The following is a 24,836-nucleotide window of genomic DNA, read 5'->3' as shown; positions in this document are numbered from 1 at the left end:
AAAAAAGGAGGAAAAGGGGTTTTGGATGAGTCTGTCCCATCATGGCAGGATCCTCTCCCAGCGTGGGGAGGGGTGGGCACGTCCCCGGAGCATTCCTGGGGTGGGGGACAGGGGCACTGGGGTGGGATGGGGGCACCCATGGGTGGGATGGGGTACCATGGGTGGGATGGGGTACCATAAGTGGGATGGGGGCACCCCTAGACGGATGGGGGCACAGGGATGGGATGGGGTACCATGGGTGGGATGGGGTACCATAGGTGGGATGGGGGCACCCCTAGACGGATGGGGGCACAGGGATGGGATGGGGGCACCCCGGGTGGGATGGGGGACAGAGATGGGAGCACCGAGACGGGAGGGGACACCCTGGGAGGGATGGAGGGACCCAGGGCATGAGGGGGACCCCAGGGCAGGGTGTCAGGAACACGGACGGAATGGGGGGACCACGAGTAAGCTGAGAACGCTCAGATGTGTCAGAAGTGACACCCCGCGTGGGACGGGGGACACGGCTGGGAGGTGACACCCCGCGTGGGATGGGGAGACCCCAACTGGGGCACCCTGGGCCGGGTGGGGGAGCCCCGGGTGGGATGGGGGGGCCGCAGAACGTGCTAGGAGCCCCCGGACCGTGCGGGGAGCCCCGGTCGGGATGGGGGTCCCGGACCGTGCGGGGAGCCCCGGTCGGGATGGGGGGGCCCCGGACCGTGCGGGGAGCCCCGGTGGCGGCGGCACCGAGCGCGGCCGGTGCGGGGCCGGCGCGGGACCCTCGCGGAGCGGAGCGGGCCCGGCGGGGCGGCGCGAGCCCCTGCCCGGCCCCCGGTGTCGGTTTGCATCCCGGCTCCTCCCCGCCCCGCCGCCCCGCGCATTCCCGACCCTCCGGGCGGTGGCGGCGGCGGCGGCGGGGCCCGGCGGGGCCGGGGCGGGACCCCACGATGCCGCAGCTGGAACCCACGGGGGGGGACGACCTGGGGGCCCCCGACGAGCTCATCGCCTTCCAGGACGAGGGCGAGGAGCAGGACAAGGGCGCGGGGCGCGGCTCGGCCCACGGGGACCTGGACGAGCTCAAGTCCTCGCTGGTCAGCGAGACCGAGAACCGGGGGGGCCCCGGCGGCGCGGCCGGCCCCGGCCCCGAGGTGAGGCGGGGGGCGGCGGGGAGCCGGGGGGAGGCGCCCCCCGCCCGGCCCCGCTCCGCTCACCGCCTCTCCCCGCAGGCGGAGCGGCCCCCGCCGCCCCGGGAAAGTTTCCAGAAGCCGCGGGACTCGCTGGCAGAAGGTACCGGACCCCCCCTCCCCGCTGCCCGCCGCATCCCCCGGGAGCCGCCGGCACTTCCCAACTTCTTTGTTTCCGCCCCCGCCGCGGGCGGGACCCCTCGTGTGCCCCCCCCGTGTCCGTGTCCTCCGCTCCTCCCCGCGGTGTCCCCCGGGGCCGGGTCCCCTCCGGGCCGTGTGTGTCCCCCCCGTGTGTGTCCCCGCCCCGGTCACCGGCCCCGGGCATGCATCGGTGATCGGTGCCCCCGTGGCTCGGGACGCCCCCGGGGCCGGCTCCGTTCGGGGGGCAGTGATCGGCACCGGGAGCCGCCGCCGCCCCCGGGGCTGCCCCGCGCAGCCGAGACCCCCGGAAGAACGAGGGACACCCCAAAGGGACCAGGGACACCCCAAAGGGACCTGACCGGGCCCCTCCCCAGCGGGGATCCCCCAAAAGACCCCCCCAAAGGGGCTTGGGCACCCCCAGAGGGGCGCGCCAGCTGCCCCCCAAGTGGGACCCCCTAGACAATCAGGGATCCCCTAAAAAATCGAGGAACCCCCCAAATGACTTGGGCCCCCCAGAGGGACCCCCCCACCCTCCGCGAGAACCAAGGACTCCCCCGAAATTCCGTCGGAGACCCCCGGAGGAACCCGCGACCCTCCGCAATGGATTTGGGCATCCCCGAGGGTGCCCCCGCGCCCCCCGCCCGCTGACGCCCCCTCCCTTCTCCCGCAGTGGTCAGACGGCAGCAGGATGGGGCGTTCTTTAAGGGCCCCCCGTACCCCGGGTACCCGTTCCTGATGCTCCCGGAGCTGGGCAGCCCCTACCTCGCCAACGGAGCGCTGTCCCCCGGCGGAGCCCGCACCGTAAGTGCCCCCCGGACCGTCCCTTCACCGTTCGCGGGGGCTCAGAGCCCCCCAAGCCCGTCCTGCAGGACAGCGACCACCTGATGCTAACAAAAAGAAATTTGGTTTATTTATTTTAGTTTTGGCTCACTTCGCCCCTTTTGGGGGGGAGCTTAGAGGGGGGTGGGGAGTTTGGGGGGGCTTCGCTCCGGGGGACTCGCCCCGAAACCTGACCCTGAGCTGCTGCTTTTCTCATTTAAACGCGTTTTAAAGCCGTTAATGGGCCAACATTGGCCGCGGGGGGAGAAGTGATTAAGCAAATTGAGCGAGAACTGGGGGGGGGTGGGCGAGGGGGAGCGACCCCCTCCCCTCAGCAGGGTCCCTCGACCCCCAGACCGTCCCGGGCAGCGTCCCAGAGCGATGTGAGGGATGTGGAGGCGCTTTGGGAACACAAGGTGTTCCTACGGGGCCATCCTGGGGGGAAATCAGAGCCCCCCAGGGGAGGAGGGAATTCTGAGCCCTCCGGGGGTCCCGACCCCTCGGGGAGGGATGCTGACAGTGGCACCCCCTCGCTCCCGGTTATCCAGGTGTATTCCTCGCTCCGGTGATGCTTTTCCACGCTGTTTCTGCGGATCCACAGGGGACTGTGTGGAATTTACACGGGATAACAATGTTTGTGGTGGTTCGGAATCCTGGAACCCCCCCGGTTCCCCCGGAGGGGCTTCCGCATTTTCAGGGTTTTCCTACTTTTGCTTTCCTGGAAGCAACTGGTTGGAGCGGCCGTGAAGTGCAAATCCGGGGATGGGGAGGGCAGATAAGCTAATTATCCCGGCTGGATAAAGGCTGTATTCCCAATTTGTCACTCCTGGGATTAGGAGGTTTTGGGGATGAGGCAGGGCTGACCGCGATGCCAAACACTGGCCGGGAATCCGGGATAATGAGCAGGGATTGGGCTCGGGATCCGTCACAAGCGGCCACTAACGATGATTTAATGAATCCCAGAAAGGGGATTAATTAACAGGGGCTGGGGCGGGTGTCGCCTCCCGGATGTTTCAGGGGGATGGCTGGCCTTGGGAAAGCGCGGATTTGGGCTGAATTCCGACGGAATGGGGCCTCCGCTTAGTGAGGGGTGTGTGGGGATGCTGGGGGCGGCTCGGGGGAGTTTTGTGAGGCTCTGGATCCCCCGGGAGAGCAGCAGAGCTCTGTGCACAGCACCAGCCCCTCCTGTGAGTGTGGCAGCACAGGGATCCCCCGGATCCCAGATGGGCACCGTGTCCCTGATCCCACACTGGATCCAGCTGGGCACAGCACCCTGACCCTGGACCAGACCCAGCAAGGCTCAGCATCCTCAGCCAAACAGGACAGAGCATCCTTGGTCCTGCTCTGGATCCAGCCGGGCACAGCCCCTGTGATTCTGTGCAGCATCCTGGACCCTACACCAGCTCCTGCTGGCTCAGCGTGCCTGATCTCCTGTTGGATCCTGTTCCTGATCCCTCCAGGCATCCCTGACTCTGTGCTGAATCCATCTGGACACACATCCTGACCCTGAACCAGACCCAGCAAGGCTCAGCATCCTCAATCAAACAGAAGAAGAGTCAGGACAGAGCATCCTTGGTCCAGGTCTGGATCCATCTGGGCACAGCATCCTGGATCTGACCCTGCATCCTCGCAGGCTCAGCCTCCTCACTCCACACCTCAGCCTCTGGGAACAGAATCCTCCATGGAGCTGGACACAGCACCTGGACACACCCAGGCACAGCTGGACACAGGATCCCTGATCCTTCCTGGATCCATGCAGGCACAGCTGGACACAGGATCCCTGATCCTTCCTGGATACACCCAGGCACAGCTGGACGCAGCATCTGGGTATACCCTGGCACAGCCTCCCAGCCCCGTGCTGGCAGCAGCCCCCGGTGCCCCTGGGTCCAGCCCCACGTCCCCACACGCAGCGCGGCCCCAGGGCACCGAGCTCCCAACCCAAGTGCCCTGGATGGGCCTGGACACGCGGAGCTCTGGGGTGGCAGCAGCAGGCACAGCCTGCCCTGGGAACCGTCCTTGCCCTGTTTCCTTCTTGCTTCTGCCCCGGTTTGGAGCTGATCTGCAGGACCCAGCCATCCCAGAGGCCGTGGCACCCACCCAGGGGCCGTGGATGGAAGGGAGAAGAAAGGTTTTAGGAGAAGAATCCCAATCCCCAGATAATCTCCGTGGCTGGGAGATGCTCTGAGGAGGAGGCCAGGAAGGTGATGGATGGACCCTGGGGATGGATGAGTCTGCAGGTGCCAGCACTGATCTGACACACCAACAGCTGGAGGGATTGTTTGGAATACTGGCAATTCTGCATTTCTCCACTCCAAAATCTATGGAAATCTGGGAAATATTTAGGAATCTGGTTGCACGGTGCCTTTCCACGCTCCAGACCAGGAGAAGTCACGTCCCTGTGCCAACCCACCAAGCTCCAATGGATGGATGCTGCTGCTCTCCAATCTCTGTGGACTCACTTTGCTCCTGGAATGCTTCCAGCTGGGATCCTGGAATTTGGGAAGTCTCCGTGGTCCCCAGAATCACTTTCCTGGCAGTTTCTGCCCAGGGAGAATTTTGGGGGCTCTGCTCTGGTGGTGAAGGAATTTGTTGGAATCTGACGATGGCATTGTTGGGAGCAGCGTTCCTGCCAATTTTCCTCAATTCCAGTCAGGAATTGGGGACCTGTGAGGCGGTGTTTGGCTCCTTGGGATTATTCCCAACAACCCAAGGTGGATGGAGAGGGAATACTCTGGATGTGCACGAGCTGGATGGATGCAAATCCCCATTGCCACATGATGGATCCATTTATTCAGGGTGGTGTGGAGCTGATGGGTTTTACCCCAAACCCAGAATGGGATGGATCCATACTGGGCAAAACCTCATCCCAGCATCTTCCTCCTGCTTGGGAAGTGGATGGGAACCAGGCACGGAGCAGCGACCATGCACAGGATTGGCACCATTCCCAAGAAAACCAGTTTAACCCCAGGAATTCGAGTCTGGAGGCGAGGATTTAAATAAATCCAAACCTTCCTCAGGCGTGGAATTCCATCCAAACAGCTCTCCCGACGCTGTGCTGGTGTAATTAATGCACCTCGGTGTAATTAATGCGCTGAGGCAGGCTGCGATCCCAAAATAAATGAGGGAAAAATCCATAACCTGGACCTATTCCGGCGTTTTTTGCGCCACTCCTGCGATGAATTCCCGAGGATACAGAGCCCTATCTGTCTCCTAAAGAAAATAGATCCTTAACTGCGCTGCTGCCAAGGAAAACGATTAAAATACGGATTTTTGGCAGGGAGAAGGGCTGCTCCAAAAGCCGGGCGGGTCTCGCTGGCGGTTCTGGCAGAGCCTGGAGGGATTTTGGCGCTGGGATGCGGATGGAGGTGTTGGAATGGGGGGATTTTTCTGGCGTGGGGGCCCGCTCCATGCTCAGCATCCTGGGACCAGTTCCTCCTCCTTCCTGCTGCACTAATTCGGGATTTTCTGCTTTATTTGGGATTTGCCCCCCATCAGCGCCGCCCTCCTTCTCCACCTGGTAAATATTAAGGGAAAACCCTGTTTTGTCCCCGCTCTTTGGCTTGTCCTCGCTGCTGTGCGCAGCTGCTGGGCTGATCCGGCGCCGAGCCCTCCCCGTGCCTCAGTTTCCCTCTCGCAGACTGCGCAGAGCTGCCGCACACAATGGCCCCTTTATCCCGCTCCTTAATTATGCTCTTCGGCTAATTACCCCTTGGGCGGGGCTTGCAGACCTCCGGGAGGTTCCCACCCCCCGAACCTCCCTCCTCCCTCCTTTTCTAACACGATTCCCAAATTAAAGCGATGAAGTAAGCGCTCGGGGCGCCTCTGCTCGGCCCTGGGATTGTTCCGGGACTGAGGCGCATTCATCATCCTTCTGGAATTCCCAGCAGCTGCTTTTCATTAGTTTTCCTTCCTTCGAGTCGCGGGCGGGGAAGAGGAACCCGGGGGGAAGTGCCCGGTGCATCCTGGACGGAGGAAGAGGAGGGATGAGGGAAGAAGGGGTTGGAACCGGGAGCGGTCGCGCTGTGTTTTCCTCTCTGGGAGTTTGGGGAAAGGGCACGGAGGAGGAGGGCAAGGGCTGATGTGCCCCTTCTCGGTTTGCCTCTTTCCTGGTGGTGTTTTTGGCAAGGATTTCACCTTGTGTTCAGCCTGGGGATCCTGGGGATATTGGGGATCCTGGGAATATTGGGGATCTTGAGAGTCCCTGGGGATGCTAGGGATGCTGGTGAGGGCTTGGCAGAGGGCAGGGGAGGGGCAGGACTGGAGCTGGCTGTGCTGGTGCCATCCCCAGCTCCAGGAGGCTCTGGGACAGGGATCTGGCTGTGCTGGTGCCATGCCCAGCTCCAGGATACTCTGGGACAGGGATCTGGCTGTGCTGGTGCCATGCCCAGCTCCAGGATGGTGTGGCAGCTCTGGGACAGGGATCTGGCTGTGCTGGTGCCATGCCCAGCTCCAGGAGGCTCTGGCAGCTCTGGGACAGGGATCTGGCTGTGCTGGTGCCATGGCCAGTTCCAGGATGGTCTGGGATAGGGATCTGGCTGTGCTGGTGCCATGCCCAGCTCCAGGAGGCTCTGGAAGCTCTGGGACAGGGATCTGGCTGTGCTGGAGCTTTGGCTGAGCCTGCTGCTCCTGCTGGGGTCCCCCAGAGGATGCAGGCCATGAATGGATCCATTGAGGGAGCTGCAGACAAAAGCCTGGGCCAGCAGCGGGCTCTGGGGCCACTGGCTGTGGGGACGGGGAGCTGGGGCTATGATTGGGGTCCCCTGTGGGTGGGAGAGGCTCGGGGCACCCATGGGTGGACCCAGGACCACCCTGGGCTGTGCCCACTGCAGTGCTGCAGCCTCATCCACAGCATCCATCCCATCCCATGGATCCCATCCCATGGATCCCATCCCAATCCCATCCCATGGACCCCATCCCACCCCATCCCACCTTCCTCTGGGCCCCAGCTCTCCCTCAGATGCCACCCAGGGTGTGGACGTGGGATCTGTGGATGGGGATCAGGTAGCACCAGTGCCACCTCTCCAAGCTCATCCCACATTGAGTTGTTTTTGTTTTTGACTTATTTTTCATCTCCCAGCCCCGTTGGCATTTCCCATCCGGTGCCTGTGTTATGGGGACGGACAAACAGCTGCTGTTGGGAGGTCACAAACCCTCATCCCCACCCCAAAATCCCCGTCCCCGGCTGGGACACCCTTAGCGTGGCTGCTGTCACCCAAAAAATCCCAAAAGAGAATGTGGAGATGTCTCCTGCATCAACCCTAAAACCCTTAGAAACCCTAAATGCTGATGGAACAATAACTCGTATTTTGGGGGATTTTTGGGATTCTCCCTGGGATGTGGGGGTGCAGGAGACCCTCCCAGGAGTCCCCTGGCTGGGATTTGTCATGCTGGTGCTCATGGGCAACATCTGGAGGAGATTATGGGGCTGGGAAGCGGATGGATGGATGGCGGGGGTGGGGGAGAGATTTATGTCTGCCTGCCTGGGCTGTAAATCCAGCTGTAATTGGGATTTCTGCCTCCCCAGCCATCCCGGGGACTGCAGCAGCTGTGGGGCCGGGATGCTGCTGGCTTTGCTGCCTGGCTCTTGGCGCTGGGGGGCTTTGTTGGGGTGTGAAGGACGCCCCGTCCTGCCTCAGGAGGGCGAGAGGCCAGGTCCCCATTTCCCCTCTCCTTTTGCCCTTTCCCCTCTCTTTTTTCCCCATTTTGGGGCTTCCCCCAGTCCCCACTGGTGCCATCCCCATCGCAGCATCCCTGCCTGCAGCCCCAGACCCTTCTGCCAGGGCAGATTTGGGGTCTTTTTTCCCACCTTCTTATGCCCAAACACAAAGTTTTGGAGGAACTGGGGGATGCATCGAGCCCAGCATCCCCATTTCTCTCCAAAATCCCATTCCCTGTCACTCCTGGAGCCAAATTTGGGTGGGGTTTTTTTCCGGAACAACCCACTGACACTGGGATCAGGACAGACAGACAGGAGGGGCTGGGACCAGGACAGAGGGACAGGAGGGGCTGGGACACACACAGCTGGGTGATGGAACCCTGGGCAGGAGGGTGACAAACCCCTCTGGGACACGGGCACATGGAGCTGCCAGGACCTGCAGCTGTGGGTGGGACACACCAGGACCCACAGCAGGACCCACCGGGGCTCTCCCCCTGCCCAGGGCAGCAGCACAGCTGGGCTGGAGCCTGTGCAGAGCAGGAGGAGTGGGAATCCTCTGGTGGACGCCCCCAGCTGCACATCGGGGCATCCCCGGCCCCTTCCCCTGGGTCTGGGGGCTCCCGGGGGGCTGGGCTCCAGCAGGGAAGGGGTTACCCCTGCTTTTAATTGGCTGCTAACGAGCACCCAGGGCTGGCTCTAATCTCTCTGGAATGTGACCGATTTTCAACTATTTTCCTCTTTTTATTTTTTTTTTCTTTTTTTGCTGCTGTTTCCCAGCTCGGGTCCCCGTTGTGGGACAGTGGGGGGACAGTGGGGGGACAGTGGGGGCTGTGTCCCAGCTGGAGCCAGGGGATGGGGAGGAAGAGGAGGGGAAGGGGAGGGAGTGGGGGTCATTTTGTCATTTTCCCACATCACCACTGAACCGTTCAGCAGCTCCCCCCTCCTTGTACATTTTGAGAGTCCCCCCCTGTTCCTCCCTCTCCCTTCCCCAGGCTCCCAAAATGAGAATTCAGCCTTTTGTCCCCAAAACTTCCCCCAGTGCTGTCCCTTGGCATCTCCTCTGCTCACAGGGCAGCCCAGAAAGCCCCTCGGGGTGGGGAGGGGGCCGGCCTGGGGCTGGGGGCTCGGGGACCCCTCGGCTTTGGGGCTGTGCCGTGCCAGGGGGCCCTGGGTGGGGGTCCTGGAAGGGTTAACGCTGGGTTTGGGTTCCAGCTGCCCCGGCTCAGGGCTCGGGCAGGTTTGTGTTTGGGGAAATTCCTGCAGCAGCTGCTGCCGCCACGTTCCCACATTCCCACATTCTGCAGCCCTGGCATCTCCAGGGACCCTCCCTCTGGTGCCTCGGGCCCCCAAACACGCACAGAGCCCCTTTTTGGGGTGCCAGGCAGACACCCCAGTGTCACAGCAGGCTCCTAACCCAGACTGGGAGAAAAACCCCGGAACCCCTCTGCCCGTGGGCTGGGGGGTCCCTGGCTGGCTGTGCAGGCCAGGCCGGGGGATATTTTGGGGTCAGAGGGTTGTTTCTGAGCTGGGGAGGATTTGGGGACTGGGGGGAGGTTTTGGGGCTGGGGAATCTTTTGGGGATGGGGTTATTTTGGAGGGCTGTGGGAACGTTTTGGGGCTGACTGGGATGTTCCAGGGTTGGGGGGGTTTGGGGCTGGGGGTGTCTTGGGGCCAGGGCTGGGTTGGTTTTGGGGCAGGGGGTTTTTTTTTGGGCAGGGTTTTTCGGGGCAGGGTTTTTTGGTTTTTGGGGCCCGGGGGCTGCGTGGGGGTCCCTGCAGGGCAGTGTCCATCCCTCCTCCCACAGTACCTGCAGATGAAGTGGCCGCTGCTGGACGTGCCGGCCGGGGCCACGCTCAAGGACAGGAGCTCGCCCTCGCCCGCCCACCTGGTGAGAGACGGGGGGCAGCCCCCAGACCCCTGGGGGGGCGTTCACAGCATCCCCATGGTCCTCTCCCATTCCATGGCGGGGATTCGGGGGTGGTTTGGGCTGGGGAGGGGCCTTAAAGAGCCAAGGGGGCAGGGACACCCTCAGTGGGGCAGGGACACCTCCATTGGGGCAGGGACACCTTCCCTGGGGCAGGGACACCTTCCCTGGGGCCGCTCCCGTGGGCTGAGCCCTGCCCTGCCCTCTCTCCCCGCAGTCCAACAAGGTGCCCGTGGTGCAGCACGCCCATCACATGCACCCCCTGACGCCGCTCATCACCTACAGCAGCGAGCCCTTCCCGCCCGGCTCGCCCCCCGGGCACCTGAGCCCCGACATCGACCCCAAAACGGGTGAGGAGCGGGGCTGGGGGGACACCTGGGGGTGAGCTGGGCTGGGGGACACCTCTGGGGGACACCTGGGGGGCACCTGGGGGTGAGCAGGGCTGGGGGACACATCTAGAGGGGGGCTCTGGGGTGCTCAAAGGGGGGATCTGGGGTGCCCAAGGGAAGGTGCTGGGGGGCACAGGGGGCTCACAAGGGGGATCTGGGGTGATCTGGGGGGAATTTGGGGTGCTCAGTGGGATCTGGGGTGCTCATGGAAGTGTTTTGGGGGGCACAGGGTGCTCGGTGGGATCTGTGGTGCTCACGGAAGGTGCTGGGGGGCACGGGGGGCTCCTTGTCTGCTCTGACCCCCCTCTGCCCTCACAGGGATCCCACGGCCGCCGCACCCCCCCGAGCTGCCCCCCTACTACCCCCTGTCCCCCGGGGCCGTGGGGCAGCTGCCACCCCCGCTGGGCTGGCTCGTGCCACAGTAAGGACGGGGGGCTTTGGGGTTGGGGGTGCCGGGAGGGGGCTGGCTGTGCTTGGGGGCTGAATTTGGGGTGCTGGGAGGGGGCTGGCTGTGCTTGGGGCAGAATCTGGGGTGCTGGGAGGGGGCTGGCTGTGCTTGGGGCAGAATCTGGGGTGCTGGGAGGGGGCTGGCTGTGCTTGGGGGCCAAATTTGGGGTGCTGGGAGGGGGCTGGCTGTGCTTGGGGCAGAATCTGGGGTCCTGTCGGGGTGGGAAGGGAGGGACTCCGTGCTGCTGGAAAATTTGGGGATCCTGCAGATGGGCAGAGCAGCCCAAGGGTGCTCATGAAGTGGAAAAGGACTTTTTTTTCCCCAAAGAATTCGTGTTTTTGTAGGCAAGGACAGCCCGTGTACTCCATCCCTGCCGGGGGCTTCCGGCACCCCTACCCTGCCCTGGCCATGAACGCCTCTATGTCCAGGTGGGGCTGGGTCTGTGGGGCGGATTTGGGGTCTCTGGGGCAGATTTGGGGTCTCTGGGGTCTCTCATGAATGCCTCCATGTCCAGGTGGGGCTGGGTTTATGGGGCGGATTTGAGGTTTCTAGGGTGGATTGGAGTTCCAGCACGGATTTGGGGTTTCCAGTTTGAGTTTTGGGTTCTGTCACGTTCTCGGGGTTCCCGGCTGGGCTGGGGCAGGCGCTCTCTGAGCCCGGGCGGTGCTGGGGGGTCTCTGTCCGTCTGTCCCACCCCTGCTGTCTGTCCCCCCCTCTGCAGTTTGATGTCCAGCCGCTTCTCGCCGCACGTGGTGCCGCCCCCCGCGCACGGGCTGCACCCCTCGGGCATCCCCCACCCCACCATCGTCTCCCCCATCGTCAAGCAGGAGCCCCCCCAGCCCAGCTCCAGCCCCGCCGGCACCTCGTGAGTGGGGACAGGGGGGACAGGGTGTGCTCCTGGGGGTCCTGACCCAGGCTGCTGCTCACAGGGGTCCCAAAATGAGCAAGGAGAATCTTGACTCCGTGTTTCAGACGGCTGGTTTATTATTTTGTGATGTATATTATGTTAAAATGATATGTTATAATATATAATATATTAAAATTTAAATTTAAAGATTAAAATTTAAAATTAAAAAAATAATTTTAAAATTAAATTTAAAAATTAAACAATTAAATTTAAGTATTACAAATTTACATTTAAAAATTTATATTTTAATTTTAAAATTAAATTTTAATTAAATATATTAAAATTGTATATTGTACTATATAATATATATAATATATATACTATATTATATACTATATATTTTATACATATATAATATAATATATATTATATATTATATACTATATATTATATACTATATATTATATGTTATGTAGCATTAATTATATATTAATATAATATAGTATATTAATGTATTACAATATACTATATTGTATAACATAGTATATATATCGATATATTATAATCCCATATATTAATATAATAACATAATATATAAATGATATATTGATGTATTAAAATGATATATTAAAAGTATACTAAAAGAATAGAAGTAAGGGTTTAATCAGAAAGCTAGCAAAAAATAGAAAGAAATTATAATAAAAGAATAGAAAGGAATGATAATGCAATCTTGTGACTGATGAGGGAGTCCGAGCCAGCTGACTGTGACTGGCCATTAATCAGAAACAACCCCATGAGACCAGTCACAGATGCACCTGTTGCATTCCACAGCAGCAGATAATCAATGTTTACATTCCATTTCTGAGACCTCTCAGCCTCTCAGGAGAAAAAATCCGAAGGAAAGGATTTTCCATAAAATGCGTCCATGATTTTTCATAAAGTAAGTCCTGACCCTCCTGTCCCGCTCCTCCCACGGCAGGAAATCCCCCGTGGCCGTGAAGAAGGAGGAGGAGAAGAAGCCGCACATCAAGAAGCCTCTGAACGCCTTCATGCTGTACATGAAGGAGATGAGGGCCAAGGTGGTGGCCGAGTGCACGCTGAAGGAGAGCGCGGCCATCAACCAGATCCTGGGACGGAGGGTACGGAGGGGACAGGGACGCTGCAGGGCCCACACCTGAGTACTGCCAGATTGGGAAGCCCCCACACCTGGGCACTGCCAGCCCAGGAGCCCCAGGGAGCTCCTGGTGACCTGGGATGGGGTGGGCAGCAGGTGCTTGGGGTCAGCACTGTGGATTTGGGGATTCCAGCCACCTTTGGGGTCCCCAGCATGGGTCTGGGTGTTCCTGGAGCAGCTCTGGGATTCCCAGTGTGGGTTTGGGGGTTCCCAGCCTGGTTTTGGGGTCCCTGGGGCGGTTCTGGTGTCCCCATCGTGCTGTCCCTGCAGTGGCACTCGCTGTCCCGGGAGGAGCAGGCCAAGTACTACGAGCTGGCGCGGAAGGAGCGGCAGCTGCACTCGCAGCTCTACCCGACCTGGTCAGCAAGGGACAACTACGTACGTGTGAACCCCACCTCCATGGGGACCCCAGCCCCTTCCTGGGGTTTGTCTGTGCTGGGAGGGGACTGGCTGTGCTTGGGGCAGAATTCAGGCTGCTGGGGCAGCGTGTGACGGTTTCAGTCCCCTCCACGTGCTCTCCCATCCACATTTCCCACCCCAGCACCCCCGTGGCGGCCGGGAGCCGCGGGAGGAGCTGAAACTCTCTCGTTCAGGGCAAGAAGAAGAAGCGGAAGCGCGAGAAGCTGGCCCAGCAGCAACAACAGCAGCAGCAGGGCCCCGATGCCGACGGTGAGTGCCCCTCACGCTGTCCCTGTCCCCTCACGTCCCCCTCACACTGTCTATGTCCCCTCACGCCATCCCTGTCCCCTCAGGCCCCCTGTGCCCCTCACGCTGTCCCTGTCCCCGCAGGCTCGCTGCCCGCCCGGAGCAAGAAGCCCTGCGTGGTGCCCTTCCTGCCCGAGAAGCCGTGCCCCAGCCCGGCCTCGTCGCACGGCTCCATGCTGGACTCCCCGGCCACGCCGTCGGCCGCCCTGGCCTCGCCGGCCGCGCCGGCCGCCACGCACTCGGAGCAGGCCCAGCCGCTCTCGCTCACCACCAAGCCCGAGGCCCGGGCCCAGCTCAGCAAATCCTCCTCCTCCTCCTCCTCCTCCTCCTCCTCGCTGCTCTCCAGGCCCGTGCCCTTCGCCTCGGGGGCCCCCTCGGCCCTGCTGGCCTCCCCTCCCGGCGCCATGCCGGCCGCGCTGCAGACGCAGCCGCTGTCCCTGGTCACCAAACCCGCTGACTGAGGGACCAGCCTCCCCTCCTGTCCTTCCCCACCCCGTCCCCTCCCCGCTGTACATTGCAGAAGCCACAATCAAGATTCGAACGCAGCCAAAACCGTTATTGGTCAATATTTGACCTTTCTGAACTCTTTGGGGAGCAGGCTCTGGAGGGAAGGGGCTTTCTGCTCAGAGCTGCTGCCAGCGGTCAACCTAAAGACTGTTTTTATTAAAAAAAAAGGAGAAAACAAAAAAAAAAAGATTAAAAAATGATGGAATAGACCCTCCAGAAGGTGCCGCCGAGGGGGATCTCTGAGGGAGGAACTGATGCCCGTCGCTGCCGTGGGGCCCGGGGATGGACCCTCACGGTGGTGCCAGCCCCAGACTCGGCAGGCGTGGGCTGGAACTGGCTCTCCATCCCGGATCCAGGGGCAGGAACGCTCCAGCTGCTCCCAAACCCTGCTCCGTGCCCTGGCACGGGGCTGGTGCTGCCCCGTCGGTGCTGCTCCTGCCCGCCGCGCTCCTGCTGCGCTGGGCAGGGCCTGGGGCTGAGCCCCGGGAGGGGTTGTGTTTTTATCACCTCAAAAAATCCTGTTATTTTTCACAAAAGGAAATAAAAACTGCAGCTGCAGCCGGCGGTGTGAGTGTGGTCTGTGCGGGGAGCTCTCACCTCTTTTCCTCTGCCACTTTCCCTGGGAAATACCTGGGGATGGAATTCCTGCTCCCGAGCTCCAGCATCCCTGAACAGCTCTGGCCATGGGCTCAGGGGGATTTTGGGGTGCCACCAAGAGGGCACAGCTTGCTAGAGTCACCCAGGCATCAGGACAGGGGAAATTGGGTGAACCAGTGCCTGAGAAACCGGGGACTGGGAGTTACTGGTGTGTACTGGGTGCTCTGGCGCTGCTTCTTCCTAACCAGGCATGAAAAACAACCAACAGAAAACCAACTCAATTGAATTTCAGCCCATTTGGGGTCCTCAGTCAGCTCCATACCTGGGTGTATCAGGACTCTTCCTCTCCTTGTATTTCAGCAGGAAAAAAACCTCAATTTTCCCCCCAGAACTCACTATTTTGTCTCTGTTGCAGAGTGACCTGGAGCTGCACCTGCCTGGAGTTAATTTATGAGGAGGATCTGTCTGTGTTTTCCAGATGTGAGAGGTGTTGGCATCCATATCTGCAGCAGGAAACACCTGGATTGGAGGATTTTCATACCAGAGCTGGGCAGAACTCCAGAAACCCCCACCTGAACCCGACCCCAGCTATGGACACTGACCTGAGCCCTTGGGGACACACCTGGGGCCAGCTCCAAAACCCTGTGGAAGCTCCAGCGGGAGCGTGGCTGCTCTATCCAGCCCAGGACCATCATGTGGGCAGCTGGAATCGCCAGCTTGGAGCATCCCAGAGCTGCCAGAGCCAAGATATGGGAGGTGCTTCCATTATTTAAATTTCCAAATTATTTAAATTTCTCGCTTTCAGAGAGGAAAACCTATGTGAATTCTGGCCTGGAGCTGGGGAGGAGCAGCCACGTGTCACACAGCTGGGGCTGAGGGGATTAGGGTGCACCCAGAGCGTGCATGGCCATTGCCTGAAAAGAGCCAAAATTGAGCTTTTTTGAGAGAAACCATTCCAAAGAAAGTGATTTTTGGTGAGGAGGATGCCCGGCCCCGCTCTCCCCAGCGCCAGGAGCAGGCTGTGCACAAGCAGCCCCTTGGATTGGATTTCATGGGGCATTAGAGGCATGGAGAGAGCCCTGCCACAGGGATTAAACCCCAGCCAGAGCCAGACAGCCCCAGACAGATGTTGGGCTTCAGCAGGAGAATATTCCTTTGTTTGACTCAGAGCTTTCCCATAGGGACAGGGAACATCTGTTCCACTGCCTGGTGCTGCTCTGGGGCTGGGGCGGGCTGGGGCGAGCCCTGCCAGGGGCTGTTGGTGCCCAGGCCCTGCTCTGGGCAGGAGGTGACACAGGGGAGCAGTGCTGTGCACAGAAATTGGGTCCTTTTTGGGTTTTATTGTGCTCTGGAGTGCTCCCACAGGAGCTGTGTCTGCCCACCAGGGTGAAAATGCAGGATTCAGGGTGGCTGTGCACAGAAATTGGGTCCTTTCTGGATTTTATTGTCCTCTGGAATACAGAGGGTGTGTCTGCCCACAGGGGTGAAAATGCAGGTATCACAGTGGCTGTCCTTGGAAAATGTTTTTTTATTTTATTTTATTCTCCTCTGGGATACAGGAGCTATTTCTGCCCACGGGAGGGGACTGGATTTGTCCTTCAAGGTCCCTTCCAACCTAAACCATTCCCTGGTTCTAGAAGAGGGAAACTCTGGGGTTTGTCTTTTTGTTGTAGGAAAAAACCCTGAAAAAATCCAGCGTATTTCCATTTGGGATGGTGTGACCAGGAGCTCTGGTGGCTCCGCTCAGCTTTGGACAGGTTTTGGGCGATGTTCCTTATGATTTAACCTCTCCTCAGAGCTGGGGGGTGAAATGGAGCCGGCAGCACGGGATGAGGGAGGCCTGGGATGCTCCAGCAGGGTTTGGCTCTCTGGATGTGCCCAAAGGGGATCGAGGAGAGCTTTTGGGGCACCTTGGGAGCACCTGGGGCTCTCCTGGCTCTCTCAGGACACCTTGGGCGCACCTGGGGCTCTCCTGGCTGCTCCAAGGACACCTTGGGAGCACCTGGGGCTCTCCTGGCTGCTCCAAGGACACCTTGAGAGCACCTGGGGCTCTCCTGGCTGCTCCAAGGACACCTTGGGAGCACCTGGGGCTCTCCAGGCTCTTTCTGGACACCTTGGGCGCACCTGGGGCTCTCCTGGCTGCTCTAAGGACACCTTGGGCGCTCTCCTGGCTCTCTCTGGACACCTTGGGCGCTCTCCAGGCTCTCTAAGGACACCTTGGGAGCACCTGGGGCTCTCCCGGCTGCTCCAAGGACACCTTGGGCGCTCTCCCGGCTCTTTTCTGGCCGCGGGGCTCCTCCTGCCACCCCCTCCCGCTGGTTTAGTCGCAGCCCTGCCCCCCTGCAGGCTGGCCGGGCACTAATTGAAAAGCCTAATGAGGTCCCGGGGGTCTCCTGCCGAGATGGAGCTAATTAGGGGCTGCAGCACGGGCTCCGAGGTTGCTCCAAACCCCTTTTCTCCTCCTCGGGGCCAGATGTCCGGGGTGAGGCTGCGGCTCCCGCGCTGTCCTCGGGGCTCCTGCCAGAGCAGCTGCTGCAGAGGCACTGGCTACACTTAATACATTTTAATTAGCGTCATTAAATTCTTCCATTTGCTAATTGTTCCTCCTTTTGATCCTTTATCCCGAGCAGATTAGCCCTCGGGGGGGACGGGGCGGGCTGGGGGATGCGGACACGTCGGGCGAGGTGAGGACTTTATTATCCTGACACCAGACCTCGGGACCGCGGCGCAAACACCCCAATTAGCGCTAATTAGGGCCAGATCTGCGCGTCCGGCCTGCTCCGGGACAGAGCCACCCCCAAAAAGTGAATTTGCGGGGATCGGTGAGAGCAGGGGGCGCCCCAAAGCTGAAGGTGGGATGGAGCTGTGCCCAGGTGAGAACGGGCTCGGGTGTTGGGGGGTCCTGGGGCTGCACCCTGGGGTCCCTCCCGGCCTGGGGTACCCCGGGATCCATGGACAGGAGGCGAGGGGAGGTCACTGCTCCTCCTCATCCTCAGCAGAGCTGGACCCTGCGCTGCCCACGGCGCTTGGGGCAGAATCCCAACCCCGTGGGCACAAACTCGGCCTGAGCTCAGCCGCTCTGCGCTTCCAGGGGGCGGGTGGGTGCCGAGCATGAGAAACAGCCTCGGCTTTCTGTCGAAATCCCCCAAAAAGCGCTGGGCCAGCTGCTCTGGTCTCCCTGGGAAGGCTGGCACGGGCAGCAGGGGCTGCTGGAATGTGCTGAATGGAGCTGAGATTCCCCGGGGATCGGGAAAAAGAAACCATGAGAGGAGAAATTCAGCCGCATCTCCCGCCACACGCCAAGCAGGATTATTCTCTGTGTTGGTTTCCATGTGGTGTTTTTCCTCTGTTTCAGGAGAAACTGCAGCGGGCCATGGGCCCATGGAAGAGTGTGATCCCTGCACAGAGTCCTGGATATTCAGCCCCGAGAAGGGAGATTTAACCGTCTAAACCAGACAAACTGAAAGAAGTGAACAGTCCTGGGTGCCTGCTGACAGTTTCCTGCTCTGCTGGGAATCGCTGCTGTGGAACAAGACAAGCCTGCCTGGGCCAAAAAAGAAAAACAACAGGTTATCCAAAAAATGAAGCAGCATCTGAAAAGTAACAGGTATCCAAAAAATTTTAAATATCTGAAAAACAACAGGGTATTAAAAAAATACAAAATAATAAAAAATATAAAATAATACCCGAAAAAGAGCGGGTTATCCAAAACCAGCAGGTTCTGCAGAGCTTGTCCTGGAGGAAAGGGGAAAGGAAAGGGAAGGGGAAAAGGAAAAGAAAGCAGCCCTGATTTCCTGCCGGCTGTCCCCAGCCTCGCCCACTCCAGAGCTGGTCTGGGGCTGCAGTCACTGCCTCTCTCATTGTCTGTCCGCCCCGGGTTCTCAGGGCCGGGAAACAGACCCGGAACCGGCGGGTTTTACCCCAAACCCTTCGGTTTTACCCCAAAATTCGGCTGTGACCGCCAGAGGGCGCCAACCGCCTCCCAAAGGGGATCCCAAGCCCCGCCCCCAACCGGATCAAGCTCCGCCCCACCCACGGTCACGCCCACAACCCCGCCCCTCAGCAAGTCCCGCCCCGCACAAATAGGCTCCGCCCAAATATGCAAATATACTTCCGTCTCCGCTCCCTCCCCGCTCTCGCGAGAGCCGCGCCCGGAAGCGGCCGAGCCGGCGCTGAGGGCCCGCCCGCCATGGAGGCCCCGCGGGCGCTGCCGCTGCTCTCGGTGCTCTCGGTGCTGCTCCTGCTGCTCCTGGGGCTCTGCGCCGCCGGTACGCCGCGCCGGGACACTGCCGCGGGGGCGGGAGGGGGCACCGAAACCCTGGGGCCGGGGGGGGTGAGGCACCGCGCTCGGTTTGGGGGCTTCCTCCGCCCTTGGGGTTCCGCCGCGTTCGGTCACCGGGGTTCTTCCCCCCCCACTCTCGGTAACCCCTGATCTCCGTTCCCCCCGGGTTCAGCGGGGTGCCCCCTCCGCCCTCGGTAACCCCCGCTCCCCCGAGGTTCCCGTCCCCGTGCTCCCCTCTGGGCTCCCCCGCTCCGGTGCCGTGGCCCCCGGGTCCCGGTGCCCCCTGACCGTGCTCCCGTGTTTGCCGCTGCAGACGCCTCGCAGAACGGCGGATCTCCCGGGGCGTCTCAGGGAGCCGGAGCAGGTGACAGCGGGGACCACAGCAACACAGCGAACACAGCCCCAGGGAATGGAAACGGGCAGCAAAACAACGGTAACTCCGGCAATGGCAACGCCCAACCAGACACGAGCGGCGGGACCAACACGGGTGAAAACACGGCAAACAAACAGCAGGACAACAGCGTGACTGGAAACGGCAGCGACGACGACAAACAGAAGAAACAGAAAGAGGAAGAGGAGCCACAGAAAGGCAGCGACACAGAGACTGCTCAGGAGGGCCAAGGTACAAAAGGCAGTGATGGAACCAGCAGAGGAGGAGGCGGGGGACAAGGAGGTGGAAGCCAGAGCAGCAACAGTGGTAACACGGACAGTGGTAACACAGGCAAGACAAACAGTGAGGGGCAGGACAACGCAGGCAGCAGCACTGGTGTCCAGGGCCAGCCAGGCAGTGGCCCTGGCAGCCAGGGCGAGGCAGGGACCAGCAGTGATGGACAGGGCAGTGATGGCCAGAGCCGTAAAGAGCCCAACACTGCAGGCACAGGCAGCCAGAGCAGTGGCACTGGTGGCCAGGGCAGCACAGCGACCAGCACTAACGGTGAAAGCGGCAGCCAGAGTGAAAACAATCAGCAGAACAGTGTCAATGAGAACGGCCAGGCTGGCAGCCAGGCAGGGGGCACCGAGGAGCAGGACAGCAAGAATGACAAGAGCAAGAACGGCAGTGAGAAGGGCAGTGAGAGCACAAATGGCAGCCCCGAGCAGAGCACCGACCAGAACAGCAGCAACAAGGACCAGGGCAACAACAACAAGCAAACTGATGGCAAGGAGAGCGAGAACACAAATGGCATCACCAACCAGAACAGCAACACCCAGGACAACAACAACCAGGATGGCACCAACCAGGAGCAGGCCAATACCCAGAGTGGCACCAACCAGGACAACAATGACAGAAACCAGGCTGGCACAAACGGGGCCAGCAGGCAAGGAGGGCAGCAGCCCCCGGCTGAGAGCCAGGGCAGTGCTGCTGGCGAGCAGCCCCACGGCCAGGACAGTGCTCAGAGCTCCCAGGAGGAGCAGAGCGCCGTGCCACACTCTGCTGCCCCCGCTGGGGACGGCGACAGCTCCCTGGAGAACGACGAGAGCACCCTGGAGGAGGCGGCCAAGGCTGAGGAGGGCAGCGACCCCTCCCAGGAACAGGACGGGGACAGGAGTGTCCCCTCCCTGCCCAGGCCCCGCTCGGAGAGCAGCCACTTCTTTGCCTACCTGGTGACCACGGCTGTCATTGTGGCAGCCCTGTACGTGGCCTACCACAACAAACGCAAGGTGAGCGCCCTGCCAGCCCTTTCCCCTCCTCCTGACTGCTTCCACACCAGTATCTCCCAGTCTGGCCCACGTTCCTGTGGTCCCACAGCGTGGGAGGGTTGCTGTGACCAGGAATGGGGCTGGATGTGGTGGGAACTGGGTGTTCTCAGCTCTGCTGGTGGTTTCAGCTGAGAGGTGCAAACCACAAAGGGGTGTGGATCCCTCCATCTTATCTCTGACAGTTTTCTGCTGACAGATTTCTGTAGCAGCACTACAAGGTTGGGGCTGTTTTTCCTCACATAAAGCTGTTTCGAGGGAGGACAAAAAAAAAAGAAAATTCTTACTGTTTTGTGCTTGTTGGCAAACCTCGTTATCCGTCTTGGGAATGGTTGAGTGCTGGCATTTACATGTTTCAAGTGCCTGGTCACAGGAAAAGGGTTGTGGGAGCAGGAAAATGAGAATGCAGAGGTGAGCCTGTGCTGGAAGGTGCTGTTCCACTCACCCTGTCTCTGTTTTTCTCTCTCCAAAGATCATTGCTTTTGCTCTGGAAGGAAAAAGATCCAAAACTGGTCGGCGGCCCAAATCTGGTGATTATCAGAGACTGGATCAGAAGGTGAGAGCCAGCCCAAAATGGGGTTGGTGTGCCTGGTGGGTGTTGGAAACACAAAATACTGACCCTCTGCATTAGAAAGGGTCCCAAAGGCCCAGCTGAGGCAGTTTGGGAAGCCCAGTTTGGTGCAGAAACAGAGTTTTGCCAGGAAATGGAGAAAGTGAGACTGAGGAGTGCTGGCAGAGCTGCCCCAGGGCACAGATGGGAGCTGGGCTGCACTGGATGACTTTGTCACTGATCTAATGACTTGTCAGAGAGGATTTCAGAGGGAAAAGGGTAGGATTTGTGGAGAGATCCCTTTCTTCTCTCCCTTGAGACCTTGTTCCACCTCTTGCCCTTCAGATGTGCCTGTAACTATTTTCTAGCATAGCAAAGTTAGGAAAGCAAAGGCAGGAGCTCGTGCTTGCTTTGGGAGCTTCTCAGCCCTCTCAAGCTGGGGAGCAGCAGAGTAACTGTGAGCTTTCAGGCAGTCCCAGCCTCTCCTTTTGCCTTTCCAGATCTGATTCCTGCTCAGAGGATGGCGGGGATGCAGTGCTGCCACAGCTGGATTCCAGCCCACGGGGAGGAAGGAGGGCAGACGCTTTTTGTTTTGCACCTGCACCTTGATAAAACCTCTCACTTCCCTGAATTGCTCCTTTCCCAGCTGCCTTGTTTTCCCCCTGGGCGCCTGGCTGCTGGAAGAGCCAGACCCAGGATTTGTGTCCCAGTGCCATGGGATTTGCCGTCTGCTGGACTGACCCCTCCTTTTGGGGGGAATTGAGGATGTGCTGCACAATGAGCCACGGGACTGTCCCTTCCTGGGGACGGAGCTGCCCCGGTCTCCTCCTGCCCCTCCTTCTCCACCTGCTGGTTTGGCTGCTCAGGTTGGGAGCACCTGGCTTCTCTTGTTTGGCGTTGGCCCAGCACTGGCTCAGGTTTGGGGTTTCTCTCCCTGATGAGCCTCACACCCAGATTCCCGTTCTCACACGCACCTCTGGCTGTGCTGAAGCAGTTTTTGTAGCTCAAACCCCTCGTGCTCCATGCAGGTCTCTTCCCTCCCAGTGCTCCCAGTTCAGCTGTGCACACTGGGGGTGTTTGTGGTGGTGTGGTGGTGGAGGAGGGGGTCAGGCTGGGCAATCCGTGCCCTGTTGGCTCAGGGATTCAGATGGGAGCGTTGCTTCCTGCCCTGGTCAGGAGGGAATGCCAATCCCTGAGGGCTTTGGGATGAGGGAGGCTCCCAGTCCCTCCAGTGCTGGACTGGTGCTGGTCAGCCCAAGGGTTGGTGCCCCGCTTACACCTGTGAGGTTTTCATTCCTGCAGCTCTGCTCCCCACAGGTTTCTGCAAGCTGGGATGTTTCTGGAGAGGGCACAAAGCACCTGCTTAGCTCCTGATTTAGATTTTCCCAGAAAAATAAGGATTTGGGGAGCCCAGAGCTCCAGCTGCGCCACATCGGGTGCCAGGCGTGTGCCACTCCTGCACTGACTGCATGGAAGAGTCCCAGGATGGTTAAATTCCCGTTAAATGGTTAAAAAATTAAATTAAAATTTTCTGGCCTTGCCAGGCTTGGGAACAATCGGCTCCTCGCCCCGTGGGCACCCTGGACAAGGGCAGAGCTGTTTCCTGGTCACTGTGAAAGCTGCAGCTCTAGTTTTGATTTGCTAACAGTTCATTCCAAGAGGGGAGAGGGGGCCTGGCCTTCTGCAGACCCTGAAACCATCCTGTCCCTTTCTGCTGGCTCTTGGCAAGCCCCAGAGTCCCTCTTGGCTTTGAAGAGTTCTCAGGGTTCCCCTAGGAAGCACCCAGGGTGCTGAAAGGACTCGCAGGAGGTGTTTGGAGGGAGGGAAAGGGAAACAGGGCTGGGAATGCAGCTCTGGGGGAAAGGGTGGGAACCTCCTGGTGCAGAGCCCCTGGGGGACCAGCCAGGCTGGGGTCAGCCCCTTGGGGAGGGGGACACTTCTGCCTTTTGGGCACAGACTGCAGCGTGTGGGGCTCTTGTGCTGCTCTGGCCAGGGCCTTGCAGTGTGTGTGTGTGTGCTTTTTGGAGTGTGAGTGCTCTACGCTGGCTTCGTCCTGCTGTGTGGGTTTTTTAACTGAATAATAATTTAGAAAGGCTTTTTATTTTTTCACCTTCTACCTGCTTTTCTGTCCTGGGAGCTGTTTCAAACCCTCTCTTGCTCCAGGCTGGAATCCCACCCTGCTGCCAGCAGGGCAGGGGATCATTTGGACCTGGAGCATGGATCCCAGGCTGAGCCGAGCATTCCTTGGGGTGGTGAGGACACACCTCAGGGTCTGGGGACAGGCAGGGCTCACAGCAGGCTGAACCGGGGCGTTTTCCCCCAAAATCTCCCCACCAGCACTTCTGAGGCTGCTGTGTTCTGCCTGGGCTGCCCCAAAGCCCTGGGGCTGCTCCACTTTGTTGAGGTTTATGGTGTTTGTGCCACGTGTCCCAAAGGGATCAAGGTGCACAGGACCTTTTCCCTTTGGACACGTGTGTCTGTTGGTACAGAGGGGTTTTTGCCAAATATTCCTACTGTTTAGGCTTGGGCCAGCACATGATTTGTTTTCTGCTGCAGTGCAATGCACCTTGCTTGGAAGGATCAGAATTTTTTACAGCTCTTTGTACTGTTGTTTTTTTTTTTTTAATTTTCTGTGTGGTGAAATCAGTAAATGGATTAAAAAAAGACACAAAAGGTTGAGTTTTCACTTCTCTCTTGGTTTTGTTTTTCTTGCACGTTCTTTGCACGGTTTTCATTGACACCTGGCACCAAAGGTGCAGGGTGGCTCCTCTTTATGCAAAATAAGATTTTTTTACAAAAAGCCCTGTTTTTGTGGAGCTGTCTGTGCTCAGAGCCCCGTGTGCGGCCGGAAGGAGCCCAGACAGGCCCGGGCCAGAGCGGATTTGAAGTTTCCAGTCTGCTTTCCAGGGCCCAGTGTCAGCCCAGCTCCGCTGGGTGCCCTCAGGTCAGGGCCCAAGAGGAGATTAAACTGCTCTGGACACAGCTTAGTCCTGAGCTCTGCCCTGGGATTTCTGCCTTGTCCTGCAGAGAGCCCCAGAGGGCAATGCCGGCGTGTCCCAGGTGGTTGGAGCGGCCGCTGGAGAGGTGTGGAGCAGGAGGAGAAGGTGCCCGGGGCGCGCTGAGGGCGCTCCGGGGAGGGTTTGGGACAAAGTCCCTCCTCTCCCCCGCCTGCTTTCCCTGCCAGGAGCGAATCCCGCCTTCCCCCCTCTCCAGTCCCGGCTGGCAGCAGGGAGAGCCCCTGGTTTTCCTGGGAATGCCTTACTCACAGCTTGCAGCAGGAAATAAGGGTGAAAATGGGGGATCAAAGGAGAATTCCCATGGGGATGTGGGGTTGGGAGAGACCTTTCAGACCCCCCAGCTGCCAGCCCTGCTGCCAGGGGCTCAGAGCACGGCTCTGTGTGCTCAGGGTGAACCCCCAAAATCTCAGGAGCCCCCTGCCTGCTCCCACCCGGGTCTCAGAGGGCTTTGGCAGGCGGGGCAGGTCCTGTCCTGGTGCAGGAAGCACCGGGGGCACCCCGGGGCTGGGCAGTGCCCGTGGGGCCACGCAGGGGTGGCTGCCCCCGAGCCAAAGTCCACGGGTGGAAATAATGCCAAATAAAATCAGGAACGCTTTGCCAGCTGGGCTGGGCCCTCTTATCGGGGCAGGATTGAGACACTGTGATAGAGGCAGCTCAGCAGAGAGGCCCCGAGGGCGGAGGAGCTCTCATGCATGAGAAACTGGGTGAAAGTGGGCACAGGGCTGGGCTGTGCCCTCCCGCCCTCCTGCTGCTCTGCAGAGTGCAGCTCTCCCCCAGCTGACAGGGGACACGATGTGGGGAAGGGGCCTCAAGCTGTGCCAGGGTGAGACCCCATCCCTGGGGGCTTTTAGCAGCTGTGTGGATGTGGCACCTGGGGACACGGGGCACTGGTGGCCTTGGCGGTTGGACTTGGTGGTGTCCG

The 24,836-nt window shown here is 59.7% G+C and overlaps 2 protein-coding genes across 5 annotated transcripts; both read left to right on the top strand.

Annotated features, from left to right (window-relative positions):
* Window positions 1-911: 911 nt before the first annotated feature.
* Window positions 912-14,315, top strand: TCF7L1 (transcription factor 7 like 1). Of its 4 annotated transcripts, none has more exons than XM_058042392.1 (12): window positions 912-1,127; window positions 1,206-1,266; window positions 1,975-2,105; window positions 9,584-9,667; window positions 9,921-10,053; window positions 10,411-10,513; window positions 10,885-10,968; window positions 11,262-11,405; window positions 12,367-12,526; window positions 12,832-12,939; window positions 13,155-13,215; window positions 13,351-14,315. In XM_058042392.1, exons 1-12 carry the CDS (start codon window positions 927-929, stop codon window positions 13,725-13,727), a joined length of 1,647 nt encoding a protein of 548 aa, XP_057898375.1. In that variant the 5' UTR covers window positions 912-926; the 3' UTR covers window positions 13,728-14,315. The 4 variants fall into 4 exon arrangements, with proteins under 4 accessions (XP_057898375.1, XP_057898373.1, XP_057898374.1 ...); XM_058042390.1 differs by having other exon boundaries at window positions 927-1,127; window positions 13,155-13,207; window positions 13,361-14,315; XM_058042391.1 differs by having other exon boundaries at window positions 927-1,127; window positions 13,155-13,210; window positions 13,370-14,315.
* Window positions 14,316-18,524: 4,209 nt separating this feature from the next.
* On the top strand, window positions 18,525-22,430 carry TGOLN2 (trans-golgi network protein 2). Its single transcript, XM_058042409.1, has 4 exons — window positions 18,525-18,638; window positions 18,966-20,311; window positions 20,820-20,903; window positions 21,398-22,430. Exons 1-4 carry the CDS (start codon window positions 18,560-18,562, stop codon window positions 21,401-21,403), a joined length of 1,515 nt encoding a protein of 504 aa, XP_057898392.1. The 5' UTR covers window positions 18,525-18,559; the 3' UTR covers window positions 21,404-22,430.
* Window positions 22,431-24,836: the final 2,406 nt, after the last annotated feature.

The sequence above is a fragment of the Melospiza georgiana genome, chromosome 31 (assembly GCF_028018845.1).
Source record: "Melospiza georgiana isolate bMelGeo1 chromosome 31, bMelGeo1.pri, whole genome shotgun sequence".
NCBI lineage: Eukaryota > Metazoa > Chordata > Aves > Passeriformes > Passerellidae > Melospiza > Melospiza georgiana.
This window is presented reverse-complemented; position numbering and strand designations above follow the sequence as displayed.